We start from the raw sequence: 24,755 nt of genomic DNA on the forward strand, positions 1-24,755 counted from the left end.
CCCAGCCAAGCCCAGGAGCGGAGAGAGAAAGAGAGAGGAAGGAAAAGTTTGCCAAATGGATTTCTCTGCCGGAGTCAGACCTTTATTATTTTCATATGTACTCATTAACGGCATATTAATTACTTTACAGACTAAAGAAGGTGAGTGACTTTTTGTTTTAAAACAATTTGCCAAAAGTCAATTAGGCTAAACCTTTTAAAAGTTTATGAAAGTGTGGCGCGCGTGCCATGCGGGGATCCTCCTTAAAGAAACTTTAAAACCAGGAAACACACTTTCTTAATCCCGTGACAGTCTTATGGTCTCTCAAAGCTGTATTTTATGGAAAGACTTAAATGTTATAAACATGTTTATCGTTGAAGTTGCATATTAAATTAGTAATAATCAGTTGAGGGTGAAGCCTGCATGTGTGCAGCTCTCAATCTTTGTAACACAGCAGGTGAATTCTGGAGAGTGTGCAATTTATTTTAGAAAAACTTTGGATCATATTGTAATAATTTTCTTTTTGTATTAGCCTTTACATTGTGTGTGCAGTGCTCACCAATTAGACTGACATTTATATACTTTAAGTATATAAAGTTGATTTCTAGTTATTGCCAAGTACAACCTTTATTGTGTAACTACAGAAGGGTTAGGTGTGTTAACATAGATTGATAGTTACATCCCTTAAACTCTGTGATTATTGTGCAGGAAAGTTAAAATCACTGTCATCTGCAAATGTTTCAATATTGTAAATATCTCTTTTTTATTTTTTTAAAGAAATATAAGTCAGATTGTGATGAGTTCAAAGGCTTATTCTCATGTACTGACAGTTTCCTTGTGTCTCTCACAGAGGTGCTTTTGGACATGAGGGCAACAGGAGGTGAACTGGGCTGGCTGACATGGCCCTTAGATCAGGGAGACAAGCCTGGGGTGAGTATCGCTCCAGCTTCTCCTCCAGCTCCTCCAGCTCCCACGTTTCCGCTTGGAATTTGCCTTAGGATAAATCTGCATGGAGAAAATGCACATGAAGGGCCCAGTCAAACTGAGAGCCTCCGGTGCAAAAATATTTGACCATTTGACTTGTGTGGTTAGCTATTTGGTGGGCCTTGTGTGTATACATGTCAGGCTGCTATAAAATCTGGCAGTTTGAGCCTAATGGCTGCTCCAGTATGGATATGAGAAGGAGTTGTAGGATCCTATCAAGAGCTGCCTGCAGAGCATGTCTGGGCTGCACCAAAGCTTAGGCAGACAGAATAGCTGCTAGCTCTGAACTGGGAATACTTGTGGCTTCTTGCGGTTTCAAGGCTTCAGCTCCAGAATTGTATGTTAGAGAGCAATTAACTTTTAAAGTTTGCAGCATGTGGTACCTCTTTTTAGAGGGGGAGGGGTTTTAAATGGAGCCAGTCAGTCAGCGCTACCTTTCCCTGAAACCAGGGTAAAATGCCTACGTTTAGATATGCATCGAGATAATCGCTGTATTACTGTGCCCAAATGCTGTGGTTATCTCTGTGCCAGTGTACAAGAGGCATGTGTGCCTTCTTCTATATTGCGGTTTCAAAGTAATTGACCAGTCAAGCTCATGCAAATTCACTCTAAATAGTCTCATTTCATGTGCTGATGACTCAAAGGCATGTGCAGGCGTGCTGTTCACAGTGGTTCACCCAACTTCTGAGGGTGGTTTCAACACTTGAATAATGACTTTGACATCCAAGTTTCACTTCTTTTGCATTAATAAGCATCAGGTGTTATATTTTCTTGAGGTTTGTTAGAAACGTTTTGGGTTGTGCACACTTTCTCATGTAACTGCCATCACTTATGATAATTATTATTTCAAGTTTTAAAGGCCCCTTATAAAAAATGTTCACCAGCTGTTTAATGGAGGTGTTGGATCTGCTGTTGAACATCAAGTTTATACGCGGAGCCACACACTCAGCCAACAAAGCACATTCCTTTAATTAATAGCACAGTGGCTACATGCAGAGAGCAAACCACAGGCTCTGCCCCTGTGGGGGCCAGTTGTTCCTCAAGAGCCAAGGTTACGTTAAAACATGCTGTCACTTTTTTCAAAAATATCTGTGGCAGCACTTAGTATGCGAGATGCAACGCTGTTTGGGGAAGGTGCCAACAGTAGTGACAGCATGTGAAAGACTGAAGTGGAAATAATTTAGTATTTTTGCAATGCCAGAAATGCATTCTCAAACAAATTCTTTGAGGTTTTCTCTATTGTTATACTGTAAAGGCTCGTAAAGTGGAGTTCTCCATATTGCAGAAATGTGTTATGGTTTTAAAGGATAGTTAAAATATTCAGGGGGGGGGGGGTAATTAGCAATGTGTAGAGCCATGGGTTCATTCTGTTTTTGTACCCAGGTTCAGATTACAGTGGTTGAATGTGAAGTGCTATTTTGCCCTTTTTATTTTTGCCTGCCTTATAGCCTCGGTTCAGCCCAGCATGTGCAGGGGCTCCCCAGGGGTCCGTGTTTGTACCTCTAACCTTGTTGTTTTGTGTGGTTCTGTTTCAGTGGGAGGTCACCCAGAAGTCCCTGAATGGCTCTCAGTTCTATACGTATTCCGTCTGCAATGTTGGGGAACGTGAGCAGGACAACTGGCTGCGCACCACCTTCATTCAGCGGCGTCCATCAGCTTCCCGGGTTTTTGTTGAACTGCAGTTCATTGTGCGAGATTGCAACTCTTTTGATGCCACCTCGCTGACCTGCAAGGAAACCTTCAACCTCTACACATCTGAATCAGACGCAGACGTGGGCACTACTTTCCGCAAGGGCCAGTTTAGGAAAGTGGCCACCATAGCGCCTGATGAGATCACCAGCAAAAATGACCTGCGCATCAACACTGAGACGCGAGTGGTGGAGAACCTGTCTCGAAAAGGCTTCTACTTGGCTTTTCAAGACATCGGAGCCTGCGTTGCTCTCCTCTCCACCAGGGTCTACTACAAGACATGCCCAGCCACAGTGCAGAGCCTTGCATCGTTCCCTGAGACTGTGGCCGGAGGTGGTGAGAACCAGGCACTGAGGGAAGTGAACGGGGAGTGCGTGGAAAACGCCGTCAGCGAGGAGCTGCCTCGCATCTACTGCACTGTGGATGGGGAGTGGGTGGTACCTGTTGGACAGTGCCAGTGCAAACCAGGTTATGAAGAAGTCAACGATTCGTGTCAAGGTAAGGGCGTGCTAATGAACCTTTGGTATTCAGAAAGGTCTTTCTGCCCCCAGGTACTTCACCCTGTCTGGGTGTACACCTAAATGCAGTTCCCACGAATTGTCTTTTTTAAAACGACCACTCAGCATTAGTCACCATTTACTTTTTATTTTAATTGCCGTAGGTTGTAAAACAAGCCCGTATGGCAGACTGCGGATATTTATCATAGGTGTTATTATCATTGTTCAATGGAATTCTCCCCCTGGCTAACGTTGCTCCTCTGCAATGGAAGGAATGCTCAGGCCTACTGGTACATGTCCCAGCATCATCCCTGACCTTGAGCCGATACAGATAAAATTTGGAAATGTGCTTTTGAGTTTCAGCTGAGAGGTGCAGTTCTATGGAAATGTTTCTACGAACTTGGATCATTTGCTTGTGCTATAAAATGATTCACCCCGTGTGTCATCAAGGCTCAAATTGGGCAGTGAGATAGGTTTTTAATCTGAAGGTGCTAGAAGCTCTTATTCAGGTTGTACTGCCTCATGTCTATCTATCTATCTATCTATCTATCTATCTATCTATATCATCTCTCTCTATCTATCTATCTATCTTCAAATCTATCCAACTTCAAATCTATGTTTTATTTTGATCTTTGAAACCACATGTCTAAAAGGTTGTTTAATGAATGTTCAAGTCATGCTCAAACGCTTCACCTTTCTCATAGTTCATAACTTACAGCTTGTTGGATCAGGTGATTTCCTGCCCTCTCATTATCATCTGTTCTCTTATCTTGACATGGGTGTGCTACATGGTCCAGCCATAACTCCGTCCTTTGACTCTGTAGCTATGGTGCTGTTGTGGTTTTAGTCCCGCAAAGAAGGATTTTATTGTTGTGGGACGGGCTGTCAGAGTGACAGAGGGTGATCAAAGAAGCCGGAAGGCTACTGTACTGTGATGGATTAGCATCTTCAAGGCCGGTGGCTGGGGGGGGGGCAGGAAGGCGGAGGCAGGAGGAAGCTTCTGAGCCTTGCTGACTTTGTTCATGTCAAGCATCACAGAAAACAGGGGCCCTCCTAGTCTTCACATCCATCTCCCCCCTTTTCCCCCTCTGTTTTCATGAATTTACTGAGCCTCAGCTTTGGGGTATATTGTGTGACTGTATGTGAACATACAACACAGGCTGGCATGCAAGGGCCTGTTGAGATCTGTTCCATGACAGAGCACCTAAATACTCCCAGCAGTACTCCACCTCCTCCACTTCTGGAGCTCTCATTTGTACATACACACATACATAACTAGAAACACACACACACACACACACACACACACACACACAGGTATGAATACCCTTAATTACACTCTGGAACACACACCTTGGACTGAAGTTGTAAATCTACATGAGGCCTGTTTACAATAGATTTGCTTTCCCACTTAGTTTTCCTCCCATTGGCATCAGACTGATAAAAGCGTTGAAGTTTTCTGTCAGTACATCATTTTGAGCTGCGGGAAAGTGCCAGGTAAGATGATTAGGGAGGAGGCGTAGGAGGAGAGGCAGGAAGGAGTGAAGGAAAAGTCATACAAAAGCGACAGAGAGGTTGTGTTTAGCGGAGGGGTGTGATTTTAAAACAGAGAGAGGTGAGGAATGGAATGCAAAGGTAGGAGAACAATGAAGCGCTGTGTTTCCCCCCATGAGGCCGGAGGAGCCCACCTCCACCTCCGCCTCCTCTCCCCCTTGGTTGGTACATTCCTGATCAGTTTGCTGAGGAGGAGCCTCCCAACATTACTCCAGACCTGTGGAATTCCCAGGGGGAGGAAGAGCAGCTCCAGGTCAAGCCCTCACATAAAAATGACTAAACAAAGAAAACCCCACAAAAAAAACTACCGAGATGAAGTCAAATGAGAGGTCGGAGAAGCATGAGGGCAGTTGTGGATGAAGGTGGAAATGAATCACAGGGTTCCAGTGCGGGGCCAAGATGAATGGTTCGAAGGGCTTAAGTGGAATCTCATACAGACACGCAGTTAATCATTCTCCCCACTTCTTTCCTGTATTGCGTGCTGTTCGGGGAGAAACCACAAAACTTCAATTGTGGTGTTTTTTCTTACTTTGGTTTGAAAGTTTCCATGTTCAGTGATGTGTTCCCCCCGTTTTATGACTCCTCGGCCCCGTAGGACCTGTTAAAGTAGCAATCTGTGACTTTATCTGGTTTGTGTCTCTGTCTCCTCGTCAGCGCTCACTGCTGTGGTGTTTTTGGCTCAGAGATCACTCGTCCGTCAAACTGTGTTTCTAGGATCTTTTTTCTTTTAAACTCCCTTTGAGGTTTCTGTAGGTGGTGTGTGGCACTCCTCTCTCAGTGGCCGTCATTGCTCATGTTAAATACAGAGTCCATCTTTTGGACAAACAAACTCTAAAGATAAAACGCATCACTTCCTGTGCTGCACAAACCTACCACAGTCTTTAGAGCAGCAAATGTAAAAGCTTTTATGAACTGGTTATAAATCATATCAGCCAGCAGCAACGAGGCACAAAACGGGCTTGTGTTTTTTATGAACGCATTACAGACTTCTATAAAAGAGAATTATTTTGGCTCTCAAAATACATGAGCATCAATTATAAATGAATCAGAAATAGAGTAAGCACAGTGAAAGCTGTTCCCAGGATTTATGTTCAGTCCACACAATACCGATGAAGGCCTGATGAAGACGTCTCTGTGTTTTCTTTTAAATCAATGACTGTCTTGTTTAAGTTCTATTTTTGTTTATTTGCTTTTCTTCTTCTGCACCCTCTCTTACTGTTGTACCAAGTGTGCAGCACTAAAACGTATTATCACTCTTATTTTTAAATATTCTAATGAAACGCAGCAATGATTTAAAGAAACTCTCTGGTTAAAGAAGCACTCAAATCTTTTACCTAACAAAAAAAAAAATCATTACCAGTAAAAGTACCACATTCAAAATGTTACTTTAGTGTGAAGTACAGAAGTGTTATAAATATTTACACTTAAAGTAATGAAAGAAAAAACACTCATTATATAGAAAAACTCTAATGGGAGCATTATAATTGTAAATTTATTCAGAAATTACTGGATTATTATTATTGAAGAATTGAAATTTAAACTACATTTTAATGTTGTAGCTGGTTGATTACGCAATTTTGTATAACTGATAATTATTTGAATGATGGATTAATCTGCCTGTTATTATCTCGATTAATCAATGAACCATTTTGTCAATAAAATGTCATAAGAAACATGTCCTGTGTAATTTCCCAGAAGCCAAGATGGCATCTTCAAATGCCATGTTTTATTCTACCAGCAACCCAAAAGTCCACATCAGTCCACATTTAAGAAGCTTACTGGTAATTTATATTCCAATGCAACATAAAAATGCAACATAAAAAAATAGGAATGAATTTGTCTGAAAAACCTTAATCTGAGTAGTAACTATATTATTAAAAATATTAACTGAAATGTACAGTAGGATCACATAGCAGCATAAAATACAAACTACAAGTACCTTAAAACTGTACATAAGCGCAGTGCTTGAGTAAATGTATGAAGCCATTTTCTGTAAAGTTATATTCAGTAAATAACAATAAACTAATATGGTGGGAGCAGCTGGATAATTCATTTCATGTGGCACCTGTTTTAGATCAAGATGCCGTGCCTTTAATTTCCTTAGCGAGAAAATAAACAGTCTTTTTTTAATTCTGGAAAAAAACTTAACTTTTTCCCAATTAAGTGGTTGGCTTTTAAATGGACAGCAGCGCTGTGGGTTTCCACTTGTGACTCACTGTTGACACTGACACAGTTTTCCTCCGTTGCCTATCACGCCCTTCCTTACCCATAATCCTCCCTGGCACAATAGAACTGCATACCGTGTGTCACCCCACAAAGGACCACGGGCTGCCCTGGCTGGTCCTCAGGATTGTGTTTAACCGTCCAGATCCACACCTCATCAGCCACACTAAAGCCTCAGCTAATAAGGCTTAATCCTGCATCAGGGTTTCCATAAGGCTGTATATAAAAAGGGAGACACGGTGTGACATATTTGGACTGCTGAGAGCAGTTTTGGTGTCTTGGTGAAAAATGGCGTCTCGGCGGAACAACTGTCCACTGAGTTCCAGTAAAGTTATTATTCCTCTTGCCAGAAAGGTTCCAGTAAACCATTTACTCTCTTCCCCTCCTTTCCTCTCCGTCCGTGTCTCCAAACTCATCCTCAGCTGATGTAACAAACAGTTGGTGAGTAAGTTGTAGTTGTGTGACTGTGCGCTGTGGTGAGTGATTTGTATGGGTAGTAATTGACTTGGGTGTGTTTGTGCTTTTTAAGTGAAGTAACTACTGGTTCTGCGTGCTTTTTTGCCTTTGTGCAATCTCCTTTGCCGTCCTCTACCTCTCTCCCCACATCCTGCCTGTCCCTGAAGAGCCTTTCTATTTTAGCCTCAATTTTCCGCCTCTCGTCTTCTATTTATTTGATACTTTCTTATCTCAACACACAATTCCTGTCACAATTTTACAGCCATTAATGCAATTTACTCAGACGGACACTGTTGCTCGAGCTGTCCCAAGTAAAACAAACTGACAAACAAAAAGTTTTACATTCGTGTGTTGTGTTCTTGTTGTCCGTGAAATCACAGAGAGACTGTTGTTTTTGGCTGCTGTGCAGGTCATGAATATGACACCAATAGATTTTAAACATCCCATTTCACACGGCCTTGATGGAACTATTTAGACTGTGTACGGCTCTCTGCTTTCTCACTGGTAAATACATTTCTCCACGACTGACTCGTAAAGATAAATAGAGGCTAAATTTGAACAATGCTGCCAATCGGAGAGTTTTTAGTGGAGAGGGAACAAAAACAACTGGGCCTCTCCACATAGTGGTTAAGGCATAAACATTTAGTAGAGGTGAAATGTAAACTTTAGCTGTCAGCTTTTTTTGTTGATGAACTTTATGATGGAGTTTAAGATTTGGACTGATTGTTCACTTGGAAATACATCCTACAGAAAGCTAGATCAAGTGTTTCATGGCCAGTAGCCTTTAAATCTGCTTGTACCTGGAGCCAACCGGTTTGTCATAATCACCCAAAACCTTTTAAGACCAGAGTCTTGTGCAAGTTCAGCTTATCTGATGGAGTATACAGAGACGTGAACGGAGCACCACACCTAAGGATCTCGGGGATTTTATTTAGCTGGCTTATGGGGGATTTCACATAATGAAATCATCTCATGCTGCAGGATAATGCCAACATTTAAATTTTCTGCTCTGCCGAAATCCCTTGGCGTTTTATCCCTTTAGCCAGTCTCAGAAAAAAAAAAAGAAAAGTCGTAAGTCACCGACTTATCGGTCAACTCTGCTCATTTAGATGCACGGGCTGGATATAACCTCTCTTTTTCTTCCTCTGCTCTCGAAAGCCGCCCTGATTACTTTGAATTTGTGGATTCCTCAGATCTCTTGCCAAGGTAACGTCTGCCTAGCGGGCTGAAGTTGAGGGAGTTGGTTAGATAATGGGGGGACTCTGAAGGCACTTTCAAGTGGTGTCATGCACTGTCTTGTTGGGCCACGTTTGGAGTGAACAGAATACTGCCAATTATTGCAAACTAGATGACAGGAAATGTAGCAAAGAGGAGATCTGGTGGGCCCTATGACTCTTTAATGCGGATTAGAGCAAATCGCACGTTTGTGGTTTAAGTGTCATCAGTGTGATGGTTGAGCTTTTGAGGTGTCAGAGTGCGTCAATCACACTTGGTATCAACTGTTAGAAGAGATATGTCACCTTTAGATAGGCTACACTACTCACTAAGTGGAACATTTATAGTGAAGACTGTTAGTGTGAACCAACAGAAAGTTTTCTTGCTTGCATATAGCAAGAATATTGGATTAAAAAAATGTGATGTTTGATGCTGCTAAGACGGACAATCTTAGTCTTAGTACAAAATTTCACAGCACCAGTTGAACACAACAGAAAGACTACAGCCAACAAGCACATATGTTTTGCACCTGCGTAAGAGGATATAACTCCATAGCAGCAGTTGGCAGGAGTCTGTATCCGTCAGTTAAAAAGGGAAACTGGTAATAAAAAAATCTTACTCAGTATAACAAGTTTGTTTCGATCTCACGCCCTATTTAGACGTTTGTTTATTTTCCTCAATTTCGTTTCTCTTCTGCACTGAGCTGAACTGCCAATTGGAGTGATATCATTCACTGACGGGCTCCGGCGGCTCTGACGTCGATTAATTTCAATGCTGAATTGGCCGAATATCAAACAACAAAGGCAAACTAGTGCCAATGATGCATGACACACCACAAAAACTAGGGCAACAGACGCTTACCGATAGCCCAACATTGACCGACGGCTGACCATTGGCTTGGTGTGTTAGGGCCCAAATGTTGCTGATGAGAAATGAGTTTGCACACTGGAAAACCAACACAATTCATGAAAAGAAGCTAACAGTTCCACACAGCTGAGGGGAATCTCTAATATACAGTGGGCCATTTCTACACATAGTTATTTGATCTAATGCAAATATTAAAAAAACAATGCTAAGTGCAGCTTTAACTTGGTGTTGGCTTCTTCAAGTATCAATATTAAACAATTAAATGTGTTTTAACTTCAGTCTCCTAATAGAGTTTATAAATGCCTGCCATTAGTCAAATAACTGAGCCTCAGCTATTGTTGGCTTTCTAGTGAGTGTGTTGGTTGCGGTGGGGAAGTTGGGACATATTTCCTCTTGGTGACATTCCTTAGCCTGGGGGCTGTGTGCATGTATGTGTGTGTTGTGATGGGGGAGTCCAGAGCAATGTGAAGCACATTGTATTGTACTGCTGGTGTGTGAGGTCAGCACTTTCCTTCCCCCATGTCAGTCAGTCATCCCCCCCCCCCCCCCCCCCCCCAGCACAACACACCACCCACCCACCCTTTACTGCTAACAGGACGAGCCCGCAGCGGAAACCGGAGGTCACCTAATCCCTGGGTGACTCCCCGACCCGTTGGCTCAGGGCTTTCCATTGTCGCTCCACGCTGAGCGGCCTCGCTCAGCCACTTTCTATTTTGTTGTCCTGCCTGATAAGTCATTTTGTTTATTGGTGCATTTGGTCCCATTTTGGCCCCTTCCCCTAACCAGGAAGCAGACGGCTGTCGGCATCCAGTGTGTGACCTGTTGGCTGGTGTAGTAAAGTGGTGTTGTGTTTGCCACCTGGCTGTCTGGATTTTCAGCAGCGTGGAGAAACGTGTTCAGTTCAGCATTACTGCGATCCAACTGAGGCTTCTGGAAGCTATCTGTGACTTTCATGTCAGCCAAGATTGGTTTCCTCTAAGTATCTACTTTACTTTAGACCATGTTGAGTATGTTTTGTGCCTCCTTGACTCCACTTTTTAGCCCCTGTATCTCCCACCTCCTGTCGGTGAGCCTGAGTGGACAGAGGGAGTGAGAGGAGAAAGGGGATCAGGGAATTTATTGTGTTTGTTAACAACCCCAGATGAAAGCCTGAGTGCAATTGTAAAACAGATGTAATGCCCTTACAGCTGCTCCATTGATCAGCTAATCCTTTTGACTAATGCCACCCCCCCCACACACATGCACACACTTCCATCAGCCCTACACCTTTACTGCCCCGTGCTCCCCCTCCCCTCCTCTACCTCAGTGACCCCTGGTTCATGTTACCGGCTCACCTCCCCCATCACAGACCCCCATTGTTCCAACACAACCCGACTCCCCCAAAATGCTAATGACATGTTGTCACCCTGCATACAAACAAAATGACATGACATATTGCAATTACGGGTCTGACCAACTCTGGAATGAAAATGGAGGGGGGCTGGGGAGGAGAGGTGAAGCAGAATGAGGGAACACACAAAGCGTGGACTCGCTTGCCTCCAGATATATATTTTTTGGGGCTGCTCTGATAAAGATTTAGACATTGTATTTATTTCTTATGGATTTGTTTTTCCAAGTTGTTTTTTTGTTCGCTGGCCATACTTCTGTATTTAACCTCCCTCCTCATGAGGCAAGCCACTGGCTGCTGCTGAAACTCTTTCTCCCTCCTCCACCTCCTCCTTCTCCTCACTGCGAACATGTGTTTGTTTTACTTGGCCACTGACTCCCTGTAAGCCATGCGCAGTTTAACTCACAACTACCCTTAGGCAGACATGACCTTTCTGCCTTTTAAAAGCCCAGCGCCGGACTCGATTGCGGGGGCCCCCTACCACTTACTCCTCCAGTCCTGAGGGCGATTGCTGTTGTCAAGCCACCATGTTACCCATTCATCCATCTATCCAACCATGCATTCATCACTGTCACCATCTCATCCATCTTAACTTCTGCCGACAAAACTGGGAGGGGGGCTCTTGGGGGCTCCCACTCCAGAGCCACTCGGGCTCCCAGTATGTAACAGACCCCTGCACTAGCTCTCCATAAACAAACACAGAGCCACTCAAGGCGCATGGGGCCTCTCAAATGACAAACAGTCCTTGCTCACTAGCAAAAGGGAGGAAAGAAATGGCTGGTCTAAGTTTGTCAGATGTTTCAAGTCAGAGGAGGCTGAGAGACTTTTGTTTATGAGAGGGAAAGCGCTCAACCTAGGAGCCCCCCCTCCTCGGGTTTAATGCCCACGTTCATGTCGGGTCAACACATTTTGGCTTCCTTTTCGGTTATTATTCTGTCTCAGGTCTATGGTATTCTCTGCACAGGTTCTTCATTTGGTCACGCTCCCCTGTGTTTCCATGCTTTGATTGGCTGCTTTAGGAAGGAAGGCTGCATCAGCCTCATACTTCCTGCTTCCTGTTGTGTCCAGCAACAATTCATAGCCCCCCCTCCACCTTCTCTGTGGAACCAAGAAGTTTCCTCTTACCGGACTTTGCTCTTTTGTCGAGGAATCTTCTTAAATACCTCAGCAGAGCGTCATCTAGTCTCATTTACTGTCTTTGTGACTCATATATTGAAGAAACACAAACTCATTTACCTTCATAATGGAGAACTGGCCCTAAAAACTGAAGCTGCAGTGAAGGCACTCTGCTACAGGCCTCCTGTTGGGTGGTGTGCACTGGAATGCAACTTGATTATAGAGGCGGCTTGCAGTGTAAGGCCATCATCTCCGCAGACCTGACCACGATGCATTGCAGCTTGCACTGTAGCACCAAAAAGAGGCTAGTCCTCCTCTATTCAGTTGCCATGTGGCATTTCGGCTATTCCCATCTGCAATGCTTGTGTGTGTGTATGTTTTTTCTTTCAGCACTTGAATGGCATGGCATTCTCCTTGCCCACTGGTCAGTGGTGAATAGCAATGTTAATGGGTTAGCTGGGAGCCTTTTTAGTGAGGACTGGGAGGAGAGAAAGGAGGGGAGGAAGGAATTTGGGGATTACGAGGAGGAGAGGTAGGGGTATGAATCGGGGTTTGAGGCAGCAGCTGTTCCCTCTTCTCAATGGAAGAGTTCGCCCTGGCCTGTCTCTTTTCTTTCTCCTCTCTTTTCTTCAGTCCTCAGCAGGATACAGTATTCCTCTCTTTCTTTCTTGAACCTTCTGTTCCTCATAGCACCTCTCTCCTGCCTCGCCCCGACCTTGCCTGGTTCGCGTTAATGAGTAGCAGCGGCTGTTAGTGAAACAGCTGGCCAAGACAGAGAGGAGATACTGTCTTGAGGGGAGTATTGAGTAACATGTGAGGCTATTGGACAAACTTACAAATTCTTCTCGTGCTGAGTATGTTTCCCTCCACCATTGTTGTCATGCTCTTCAGTTAATACACACCTCTTCACAGCAGCTTGGCCGCAACTCGGTGAACCGCAATGATAGAAAACGCTGAATGGAGTCGAAGCAAAACTAGTGGTGAATAGAGTAAATCCCCCTGATATGACTTAAATGGAGCGGGAGCCGTGCGCTTTCCGTCTTGTGTGTGGTCACTTGAAGCTTCCAAATGAACTTCATTCAAGTGAACCGCAGAGTAAAGCAGCCATAGACAGAGACAGTATCTCTGAGTGAATCTGATATCGTCTTTGTCCTTGGTTCTGCTTTTCAGTTCGTCTCTGTTGGAATCTGACATCGAAACTGTGTGTGTGCCTCGGTCACTGGCATGAGCCTCAGTCTCTCACGCATGCTTCATTCGGTCCTCTTTCTACATTGTCTCTCTGTTGTCATACTTGTCTTCATTTCTGTCTGTTTTCTTTTCTCTCTTGCATCTTTCTTCTTCTGTTGTCCTTTGGCCCACATCTAGGCTCTCATTTGCATTGTCAACATCTCATGACATCTGTCATGAGCTATTTAAACGCTCCGGGCAAACATCTTGCAAGGAAGGAAGGAAATGTGTGTGTGCATGTATAAATGTATGTATGTGTGTGTGTGTGTGTGTGTGTGTGTGTGTGTGGCTGAATTGATTTAGCAGAGGGACATGAACAGGTGACAGGCAGTGGACATAATCCCTCTTCTGATGTCAGATTTACCCATGTGTCCACGGGTGTGCTTTGCATACATGTATGTGTATTTTGTGCATACAAATGGGTGTGGGTGCATGTGTGTTGTGCACACATGAATGTGTTAGTGTGTGTGTGTGTGTATGTGTGTGGATGAATGTGTGATGGTGTGAGGACATGAGCAGCAGTCACTGGAATGCTCTTGCAGAGTCAAAGGGGGGCCGTCTCATTTTCACTCTCCTTTATGGCGCGCTCTCTCCAAAATTTCACACCGTATTAAGTTCATATTTCACCACCGCTACGCACAGCTGGATCCTCTACCTGGATTGCTTTATTCCGAGTCAGACGTGTGAAATTAGGTGTCATCTTATACAGGCGATACAGTTTCAAAAGTCTGCATGTGGTTCTCTGAAAGAAAAAAAATACATAATGGACAGTTGAGCACAAACGGATGCTGTGCTTTTGACTACTTAGCTTCTATTTCTTGGGGCTTTCCTGATTTTTGTTGCCTTTAATTCACAGCATTGAAGACTGACTTACTGTCATGGAATGTGGGATGACTGGTTGTGTTTGTTGAGAGAGAGAGACAGTAGGAAAGCAGCTTCAGAGGGGGGTTGGTGGTTTAAACAGTAAAGAGAAGGAGTGCCTGCTAGGCAGGGAGTCTGTGTTTCTGTTGCAGGGTTGGGTTCATGTGAACAACGTCTTAGCTGGAATGGACAGTGTTTTAATGAGCAGAGTCAACACTGCGCAGAGTCCTGTTTTCCCTCACGTATCTCAGTCAAATCTGACCTTTCGCCTTAACATAACAACGTGTCCAATCAACCTTGTTGTGCTACACGCAAGGAGATAAGTTCACAGCATTTCTGATTGTTCAAAGAGGTTTGAATGATCTGGAGGAACTGGCTATGCACTGTCTTGTATAGGATTTTGCCTGAAGTCACTATTGTCCTCATTCACCTGTTGATGCAAATGTGTTTTTGTGTTTGCAGAATGTCAGCCTGGCTTCTTCAAAGCTGCAGCATCCAGTGACAAGTGTGAGCAGTGTCCTGCCAACACCCAGAGGTTGGACTCTGGTGCTCTTCTTTGTCCCTGTGTGGATGGCTTCTACCGGGCCCCAACTGACTCCCCTACTGGACCCTGCTCAGGTAATGAGTTGCTTTGGTCTCTCATGAGAACCTTGCAATAAGAACGTTGGACATATTTGCTGCCTATGAGCTACAAAATAACCAAGCAGCAACCTCTGGGGCTGAAAATGAAGCCAACACAGAAGTGCCAAAAACTGCTCACTGAGGCTGGCTCCAAAAGTGAGTCAATACCCACAGACCCCAAAAATGCCTTAAATTTATAGCATAAATAAACGTGTTAACAGCCTGGTAAAAAAAAAAAAAACAACTGTTTTGATCTCTACAGCTAATTTCCCTGTTTATGACAACTGTACGGGTGGTGTAAATTGAGGCTAAAAAATTCGGCATAATTAAGGGCATGGCCACAGGCCAACAGGACAGTGCAATCTGTTGACAGGTTGCTACTATGGCAACAACGTTGGTTGTGTATCATATCCATGGCATAACCCCAGATTCAGCCATAGCTGTTGTATTTCAGTGTGTTTTCAGTCCTCAAAAAGTAATTGTTTTGGTTGTCTAAAATTTGGATCTTCTTTAAGACCCTCTTAGGTGGCGGATATTCAGTATTTCTGGGATTTTATTTTAAGCTCATTTTTAGCTAGTGAAAATTAGCATTATAATTAATACAGTTAGCTATAGACTGTAAATGCACCACTGTAAATGCTAGCAGCTAGCATTAGGGTTAGTTTCACTCTCTCATCCAAATGTGGTCACTTCTGGTTCCAAAAATCTAAGATGGTGATGGCAAAAATGCCAAACTGAAGGCTTCAGAACCAGAGTCCACAAACCAATGGGTGATGTCACGGTGGCTATGTCCATTATTTTTTACAGTCTGTGGTTTTAACCCTACATGATGTGCAGGGATTAGATATTCTTTGCTTGTTGCACTTCCTCTGCACACTTAACTATGTGGTTTAAATAGATAATCATAATCCTGAATTTTAGACCTTCTAATATTACTGTCATGTCAGAAGGAAATCCCCCACATTTTGCTTCCCATGGTTCTCTTCTTCCCTGCTAACATCCCATATCCTATACCAATCTGTGTTTACCAGGCCTCCCCTCTGCCCCACGAGACCTTGTGGCCACCACCACCCAGCTCTCCGCAGGAAAACTCCTCCTCTCCTGGAGCCCGCCTGAAGACACTGGAGGTCGAACTGACATCACCTACAGCGTTGAATGCCAGCGATGCGAGGGCAGTGTGTGCCAGCCCTGTGGAGAGAAAATCCGCTATGAACCGGCCAGCACGGGGCTGACCGACACCAAGGTTTCAGTGAGTGAGTTGGATGCTCATCTCAACTACACCTTCAATGTGGAGGCACACAGCGGCGTGTCGATGTTTGCCAGTCAGGCGACATCGCAGGTTTTTAGATCACCATCTACCAACACTCTGACTACATCGCTGCACTACACAGGTGAGTGCTGCTGATATGAGGCAGTGGAGTGATACTATCTGTGCTGCAGTAATGGCAGATGCTATCTGTGAGGCAGTGACACCTCTAACAGTCGAAGTGGGCTGCAGGAGTGAGATAAAATGAACTAGTTAACCCAGCTTACCTTAAAGAAATCATACTGTTGTGTGGTTCTTGCTAATGAACTGTCAGGTAATCAGTGGAGAGCGCAGCAGGATTTTTGGTGCTTTATGAGGTTTTCAAATCCCAAAGATGACGTATTCTCCACCCTCTGTCTTCAGAGCCCCCCAAGATTACCACGATGCGACTGGTTGAGAGGACCTCCACCAGCTTGTCCCTTTCCTGGGATGTATCCCCCAGACCACGGATCCAATCCCGGCCCATCCGCTATGAACTTACCTACCGCAAGAAGGTGCGTCACTCTTGTTTATATACTGCTATGTGTTGAAATTTCAGAACATTTACCACAGGGCAAGTTTAAAGCTGCACCTAAGATATTTGATATTGACCTCCTTTCTACAGGATGATAACCTGGATGTGACTACCTACATCGTGCTCATACTGGAGAAGAATTTTGTGCATATCAACGACTTGACCCCAGGCACGGCTTACCTCTTCAGGGTGCAGGCCCTTGGCAGCGATGGCAGCCCTGGAGGCTCCAGCATGGAGGAACAATTTGAGACCTCATCTGAAGGTACAGATGTGAACCACCATGAAGAAAGTTTCGTGAGCTTTGTTCAAGAGTGGGATTTTTCTGATGTGCATCTAAGTTTTCTTTACTTTTCCAGGACGCCTTACTCAAAACAACACGGCAGTCATCTTCGGCGCAGCAGTCGGAGGCGCGGCCATGTTGTTCATAGTGGCCGTGGTCCTGTTCCTACGCAGACGGTCAGTAACCACCCCCCTCTGCTGCTCTCTCAGTCTTTCTGTCCTGTTAATCAGTCAGAATGCACCCTCCTTCACTGGCTTCCTCTCTCATTCTTCTGCCTCTCCTTTGTGGGGCCTCCAAATGGCCTTTGCATTCACTCTCTCCTCACCTCTCTCTTTCTGTCTTCCTTTAGCCAACTTTCTCTTTCTCTTTATCTGGATCTGTGTCCCAGCACTCACTGGGGAAGAATTTGCGTTGAATGCGCCTTGTCATTGCTCAATGGTTATATTCCAGTGAGTGTTGAGGCCTTTGAAAGGAAATTGGTCCGGGGTGGTACATTGTTGGTGATAAGAGGCGCTTAGTTCTTTCTGTACCAGACCGCAGGCACTTTGTAAAGGTGACCTGGGCCTGTACTGTAGCAGACTGTAGCCCTTCTGTCCACCTCCCTCCCGCCTGCTTGTCTGTCTTTCAGTCTTTAAATCGGCTCGGCAAACACAGTCTATCAGCCTCTATCAAAGGGCCGCCTCCGTATGAATGGACGAATTGCACCAGTGTCGGAATCCTTTTGAAAGCCTTAGAACGTCTTGAAAAATGCTCACAAAGGTTGCTATGTGCTATTGATATTAAAGCAGGCAAATGATATAAAGACAAATGTCCATTTGTTCTTTGAAAGTGGGATATTAATTTGCAGATGGGTTTTATCTTTTCATCCAGGAAAAGAAACTCCCACACCAGACAAGGACCAGAGGACACCTACTTCGCCAGCTCAGGTAGACAAAAAAATCTCTCTCATCTCGTTATCTCACTTTATTCGATTTATATCATGAATTAATTAACATACAAAGATTTCTTGTTTGTTTTATTTTCCTCACAGAGCAATTAAAGCCTCTGAAGACCTACGTGGATCCACATACATACGAGGACCCCAACATAGCAGTCCTGAAGTTTGCCACTGAAATCCACCCCAGCCACATAACCAAACAGAAAGTCATTGGAGCTGGTGAGTGACATCCCTGTTGAGACAATCTGCTGTGGGGCTTAACTCGGAGATGTTGAAAGATTTTTCCAATCCCCAAATTCGTTGTTTATATTGTGCATTTTCCACAGTTTAGCAGGCTGACTGACAGTGGTTACTTTAGTGAGATTAACATCTATCTGGCTGCGTTCTCACACAACAAGTTGAGACATTTTGTTGTGAGGCAACTCTTGGCTGTGGGATCTATGTGTTTTGGCTCGAGTTGACATGAACAATTACACAAAGAAAGTGTTGCAGAAACAGTATTTTGGAAGGATATCAGAGCACGTTCCAGGGCCGGCCCTACCCAGATCTTTCATTCCTTATAGGTTTATTCAAGTGCGATCACCTTTACCCTTTGAACCAATACTCTATTTTGAACATACAACCCCTCCCAAGTTCCCACGACCGTGCCCCCCACCTTTTCTCCTCACGTGACAGCTGATTCCCATGCTTCCACACCACAGGCCATCCACCAATTATACAACATATAGTCGTCTCTTTCTCAACACCCAGCCAGAACACACCTCTGTGAATGTGCCTCGGGCAAAACAGCCGCAGAGACTTCCTTATTTCAACTCTATTGCACAGCAACCCCTGCAGCGTGAAATCCGAGATGACACATCAAATGCACATTAACCTGATATCTCTCTCCTAAATCAATCATCCCGTTGATGTTGTTTTCCTGCAGGGGAGTTCGGTGAGGTGTATCGTGGCATTCTGAAGGTCCCGGGGAGGAAAGACGTGGCAGTGGCTATCAAGACGCTGAAGCCAGGTTACACAGAAAAGCAGAGGCAGGATTTTCTAAGCGAGGCCTCCATCATGGGCCAGTTCTCCCACCAAAACATCATTCGCTTGGAAGGAGTGGTCACCAAATGTAAGGATTTCTGTGAGTTATATGACGTATTTTTTTTCTTTTTGTTTTTTTTCTTATATTTTTTTCACCTGCTTGGGCCAGTGCGGGAACATGATGTGTTCTGTTCTTTTTTTTTCTGTGTGTGCAGTCAAACATGCCATGATTGTGACTGAATACATGGAGAATGGAGCACTGGACAGGTACCTTAAGGTAAGTCCACCACATACCATTTTTGCCAGTGGAAATGTCTCTACTATGACTATTGCCAAAATGAGCATACACAATATTGGATAACTTAAAAAGTGGGTCTATATCTAGATCTACTGGGCCATGATGCCTGTTTTATCATTTACTGTACTCAGGGTTGGAATTTAACACCTGCCACTGGCCAGCTTTAGGCGAATTTGATTTGATTTGACCAGCCACAGTGGCGGGTAAACAGTTTGACACACACTCTTAAATCCCTCTGTGAAAAAGTCAGTCATCAGCTGCTCTGCCTAAATAGTTTTGTTGCAGCTGCAGTCTTGGTTAGTAAGATGCTTTTTTTTGTGTTAATTGGCAGATCGTAAACCACCTTTAAAAGGCGCATACCACCACCTACCGAGTTGGAGTTTGTAGCCTGTGCATGATCCACACTTTGAAGTAGAAGGATACAGTCTGTACTTTCTTTTTGTCTTGGTCACAACCCTAACATGAACCTGTGTTTGCTTTCTCCCATCAGGACCACGATGGTGAGTTTCCCTCCTTCCAGCTGGTAGGCATGCTGCGTGGCATCGCAGCAGGCATGAAGTACCTCTCTGACATGAGCTACGTCCACCGCGATCTCGCTGCCCGCAACATCCTCGTCAACAACAACCTGGAATGTAAAGTGTCAGACTTCGGCCTGTCCAGGGTGCTGGAGGATGATCCCGAGGGGACGTATACCACAAGTGTAAGTAGATATGGGACTTCCTGTTAGCAAAAAAGATTCACCTCAGTCACGTCATATGATGTGTCTAAGGGCAGGGCTTACTAACTTGAGGCTTTTTTTCCTGAACAGGGAGGTAAGATCCCCATTCGCTGGACAGCTCCTGAGGCAATAGCATACAGGAAGTTCACCTCAGCCAGTGATGTGTGGAGTTTTGGCATTGTCATGTGGGAGGTCATGGCCTTTGGCGAGAGGCCTTACTGGGACATGAGTAACCATGAGGTATGTTTCAGTGTTTACAGGTTGCACTTTTCTCTTATGTTGAGAGAAGTGAGAGAAGGTCTAATCAGTCACCTTAAAAACTTCTTGCAGGTGATGAAGGCCATCAATGAGGCTTTTAGGCTGCCAGCGCCAATGGACTGTCCCTCAGCCGTTTACCAGCTGATGCTGCAGTGCTGGCTCCAGGATCGCTCCAAGAGGCCGCGCTTCGGAGACATCGTCAACCTGCTGGACAAGCTGCTGCGGAGCCCAGACTCCCTGAAGACCATCGCAGACTTTGACCCACGGTAAGATTTATTTACACACCAGACTAATAGCCTGAATGAATATTTTTCCAGTGCTGACCCTTCAGTAGCTGCCACTATCAGCAACCAACTCCTAGAAACAACCCTGTAAGCAGAACTTTTGCAACATTTCTTATATGAAATTAAATTCCTACTCTCACTTCCGCTAACTTTTAGTTTTCCTTCTGGATAGTTCTAGTATCTACTTAGAGGGATACTTTGCTTATTTGCAACCAGCTTTGTATAATAACATTGTGGGAGCATGTGTATATGTAAATGTACTGTGGTAGACTTCCTTGCATCTTACCAGCAGCCAGATCTCCCTGCTCATCTCTCGCCAGCTCTAGGGTTATTGCTTAAAGTACAGATTGTACCTGCACATTTTCATATGCATGCCACCAGGAACACAAGGAGTATTTTAAGCGGATTGAGAGAGATATCCACCCCTCTCTTTTTCTGTCTCAAACTCAGACCAAAATCAGGCAGTGCTGATCAAATATGACCCAAGATTCTGTTACCGTGTTCTGTTACCTTAAAAAGGTGAAAAATAGGCAGAACATATTTTAGCTCACTGTTTTACTGTAATTCGAGATTGCTTGTTACCAACTGGCCTCCACATTGTTTCCTGTAGAAAAACAACCAAACTTGCATTATGTCACCCCACTGGTGCAGAGTAGTGCACTCTGGTAGTCTTGAGCAAAAGCAAAAGCCACAGCCTTTTCTTCTCTGTTTTCTCTGCTCATGTAGCACCAATGTCAAAAGTATTTGTGTCTTTCTACTGCAAAGACAGCTCAGTAATGTGAAAAGACCATCTTTCCAGCAGTGAAATACTTCTTTAAGTGGCATAAAACCCTGATAATAAGCACCCAGTGTCGTGTGGTCTCCCTTAGAAGCAGAACCTTTCTCAGCTTTAGAAAGACTTCTGTTAGACTAAAGCTATGTAAATACACTTTCAACAACTTAGACAGGACATTTTTTCTTAAAAAAAAAAAAAAATTATAGGCATGTGATAGTAAAGATAAGGACAAGAAACAAGGGGTTAGAGAGAGGGGTATGGCATGCAGGCTGAATACAAACCAGGGACATTGTGGTAATCTGGTATTGTCTCTTCCACACCCTGGTCTTGAAACTTGACTTGGACTTGTCTCAGCAGTCTTGAGACTGCTTCAGAACACTTAAAACCCACAGCTCTCCATTTACGTCAGGTTAAAAATGGTCTGGGTATTTAAAGTACTTTGGGGGAGAAAGGGAATAGCTTTAAGATGTTCTACTTAAAGCATTAAAAGGACATACCGACACCTTGCCTGCCAGGCTAATGAAAGAAACGTGTGTACACTCCTGGCAGGGAATTACTAACTGCTCTTACGGCTCTATTGTATGTGATTGTGTGCATGAATGCATTATTTTCCCTTTTGTGAGGGAGCATTAAAGCCAGAAACGGTGAGAAAGGACAAAAGGCTGTCGCGCTCATATCTTAATCGGCTCTCGCCCTGACTGCTCCGACTGGTTTTTATCACCAACCGGTTTCCTGTACAGTAATTACAGTCCTCAGTCATACGCCTTTGTTGTGGGAAAGCCTGTTGATTATTATCATTTGGGTCTACTTTTCTTTGCTTGCAGCATATCCATCCGCCTTCCCAGCACCAGCGGCTCGGACGGTTCCCCCTTCAGGTCGGTGTCTGAGTGGCTGGAATCCATCAAGATGAGTCAGTACAGTGAGAACTTCACCTGCGCTGGGGTGGTCACCATGGAGCAGGTCCTGCAGATGAAGAATGAGTAAGTGGGGCATGATTTCAGATTTGGTGGCGCCACATAACAAGTTTTGATGTATTTATTTTATTTCCTTGTTAAGTATGTTTTTGGCAGAGAAGAGGGACATTTTGTTGTCACATTATGCCACGAGCTATAACCAGCATGTTGCACAAAGATGTTTTTTCCTCCCAAGAGGAATTCTATTATGGACTTCCCCCCCCACAAGCTGCCCTGGGCAGCACTTTTGCTAGAGCCCCAAAAAACCACCAGTTTTGCCTGTTAAGGGCAAAGGCCTTTTGTGGCTTCTTCGACATTAAAGGAGGGGAGGAAGAGGAGAGAATAGCCTGTGGAGCAGGGGCAGCTAGGGGAGATTAAGGAACTGAAATAGATGGATGAGATTTGAAGCCCCGTAGTCGGTACATTTGTACTTCTAGAAAGATTGAAGAGGTGCGCTCAGAATGTCCCCCATGAACTTATCACAGGGTACTTCAAGGAAACTGGATCTTCTCAGATGTGTAGGAGCACTAAGGGTGCAATTTAATGGAATGGACTCAACCTTTTGGAAAAAAAGGCCTAGTGAAGCACATTATATGAGGTTGTTTGGGGGCAGTAATGAGGGCCAGAGCTTTTCCTAACTGCATGACCAGCTAGTAGGACCCCCCCCCCCCCCTTTCCTCTGCCAAGTTATACATATCTCAGTTCGTAAAGGTTGTGATTTGGGAAGATGGGCAGACTGTAAAGCAGACGACAAACCCTTTTGAAGTATTTGTCATACAGAATGGTGTGATTTCATGGCCCCATGTTTCCATCGCAGGGCATCTGGTAGCACTCTTGGAAAACCAGCAGTTATTTACGACCCACCCTCTGCTTGCCAGACAAGTGATTCATGGTCAACAGGGAGAATCCTCGTTAAGTAATTAAGGCTGTAATTAAGGCTTTGACTTTGGGCTGCTGTGTTTCAGAGCTTTTGCAGGTTTGCATCATGTGCCTGTTAAGAGCGAAACCCTCAGTTATTATCCTTTAATGTCGAAGATAAATTGAAACCTCGGCAGATTACTAACTTGGAACACACCCCACCTTGCTCTACTGGTTCAGCGACAGCGCTAGAAGTGAATGGAGTCGAGGCTGGCATTTCAGCACGTTGGATGAGTCAGTGATTACTACAAGGCCTGAGAAGCAGGAAGGATGTGCATGAAAAGTGTTGGAATGAGTCCAAAGATTAAGTCCATGTGCAGCTCCTCTTACACTCTGTCATGTCTCTTTCTTTCACAGGGATATTAAGAACATTGGGGTGAGGCTTCCTGGCCATTTGAAAAGAATTGCTTACAGCATTTTGGGTTTAAAGGACCAGACCAGCACCCTGAGCGTCTTTGCAGTGTGATCCTGACAACGAAGGGAATTAAATTCGGGCACTGAAGCCGGCAGCCCTTTGGACTCCAAGCTAAGCTGGGGCAAAACTGCAGGGACGGCCTTGGATCGGCAGGACCAAGAAAACAACGCCATCCTTTGCGGCCGACTGAATCAGACTGACTTACTGTACATTTTTGATTTCTTCATCTTATCCACAGGGGAAACGAGCAAATATACAACAATAGATGTATCAAGTAGACTCTGTATATTTAGATATCTATTTTTATTATCCATGCCTTTTGTACAGTTACAATTCATTGCTCATGCATTTATTTTTTATCCCCTTCATTTTGCATTCCTGCTTCATAAAAATCAACAATCAATCCAGTTCTGGGAACGGCTTCAGTTTAACAAAACTCTGAGCTTGTTGCATGTGGTATCAAACAAACAAGGGAAGAACAGTAAGTGTGATAGTGTGGGAGCAGTGGAGTCGGGGCCTGGCTCAGGTTGTGGTTGGTGCTGATGTCACAGCGCCTCCCTTTAATTGGCACTTTGGTCCATTTCCTGTCAGACCGATGAGGATGGAGTGTTTTCGAGAGGGCTGAAATGAGCTTGAGCTGGCCCAGAGTTAAAGAGATGGTGTTGCTTAGGTGTATAAACACAGACAGACCTGGTGTTGTTACTGGCCTTCTGCTGGCTGCAGGAATTAAGCTATAATCATATAAGTAATGTTATATGAATAAAAAGAGAGAGCATATATGTGAGGTACTCTTTGTGTACAGACTACCCAAAACATTGGGATTAAAACGTTTAATGTAGCACTTGGATCAAGAATCTTATTGTCTTGGTTTGTCTCAGACTTGCAAGAAAAGGGCAATTACACACAAAATCCTGAACAAAAATGAAATGTATTGAAGCATGGGCGTAGATTTCAGGGGGGACAAAGGGGGCACGTCACCCTATTTAGAATGCGCATTTGACTCCCCAGTGAAAGTAGCGGAGGACTTTTATTTTGATGTCATTTACATCAGAAATTGATGCAAAAAAAATCATCAGAATGCAGGAAATTTTCTGACAGTGAACCCCAAACCCCCCCTTTTAATATTTGTCCCCCCAAATGTTGAAGCAAAACCTACGCTCTTGTATCGAAGTGATAAATTGTGTGAATGCAACTAATTAGAATACAATCTGTTTTTAGCGTGCCAGTAATGAAGAGGCAGAGGGTGAAGTTTGCCAAAAATGCAAAAGCCCCAGGAAAAAAAAAAAAAAAGATTTTATGATGATGAGTCTCGTTGTGCTTGACATGATTTCATACTTAATAATAGTTTGGTTTTCAATTTCATTGTCTCGTTTAGTTTTGTAGAAGCTATAAAAATATCC

At 44.2% G+C, this 24,755-nt stretch overlaps 1 protein-coding gene across 2 annotated transcripts; it reads left to right on the plus strand.

Moving 5' to 3' along the window:
• Positions 1-24,465, plus strand: epha2b (eph receptor A2 b). 2 transcript variants are annotated; one of them, XM_033629174.2, is made up of 17 exons: positions 1-140; positions 830-909; positions 2,499-3,150; positions 14,518-14,673; positions 15,708-16,067; positions 16,346-16,476; positions 16,587-16,758; positions 16,853-16,952; positions 17,647-17,702; positions 17,807-17,932; positions 18,639-18,836; positions 18,952-19,013; positions 19,525-19,734; positions 19,843-19,992; positions 20,083-20,276; positions 21,894-22,049; positions 23,298-24,465. In XM_033629174.2, exons 1-17 carry the CDS (start codon positions 56-58, stop codon positions 23,404-23,406), a joined length of 2,997 nt encoding a protein of 998 aa, XP_033485065.1. In that variant the 5' UTR covers positions 1-55; the 3' UTR covers positions 23,407-24,465. The 2 variants fall into 2 exon arrangements, with proteins under 2 accessions (XP_033485065.1, XP_033485066.1); XM_033629175.2 differs by having other exon boundaries at positions 18,639-18,824.
• Positions 24,466-24,755: the final 290 nt, after the last annotated feature.

The sequence above is a fragment of the Epinephelus lanceolatus genome, chromosome 8 (assembly GCF_041903045.1).
Source record: "Epinephelus lanceolatus isolate andai-2023 chromosome 8, ASM4190304v1, whole genome shotgun sequence".
In the NCBI taxonomy this organism is placed as follows: Eukaryota; Metazoa; Chordata; class Actinopteri; order Perciformes; family Serranidae; genus Epinephelus; species Epinephelus lanceolatus.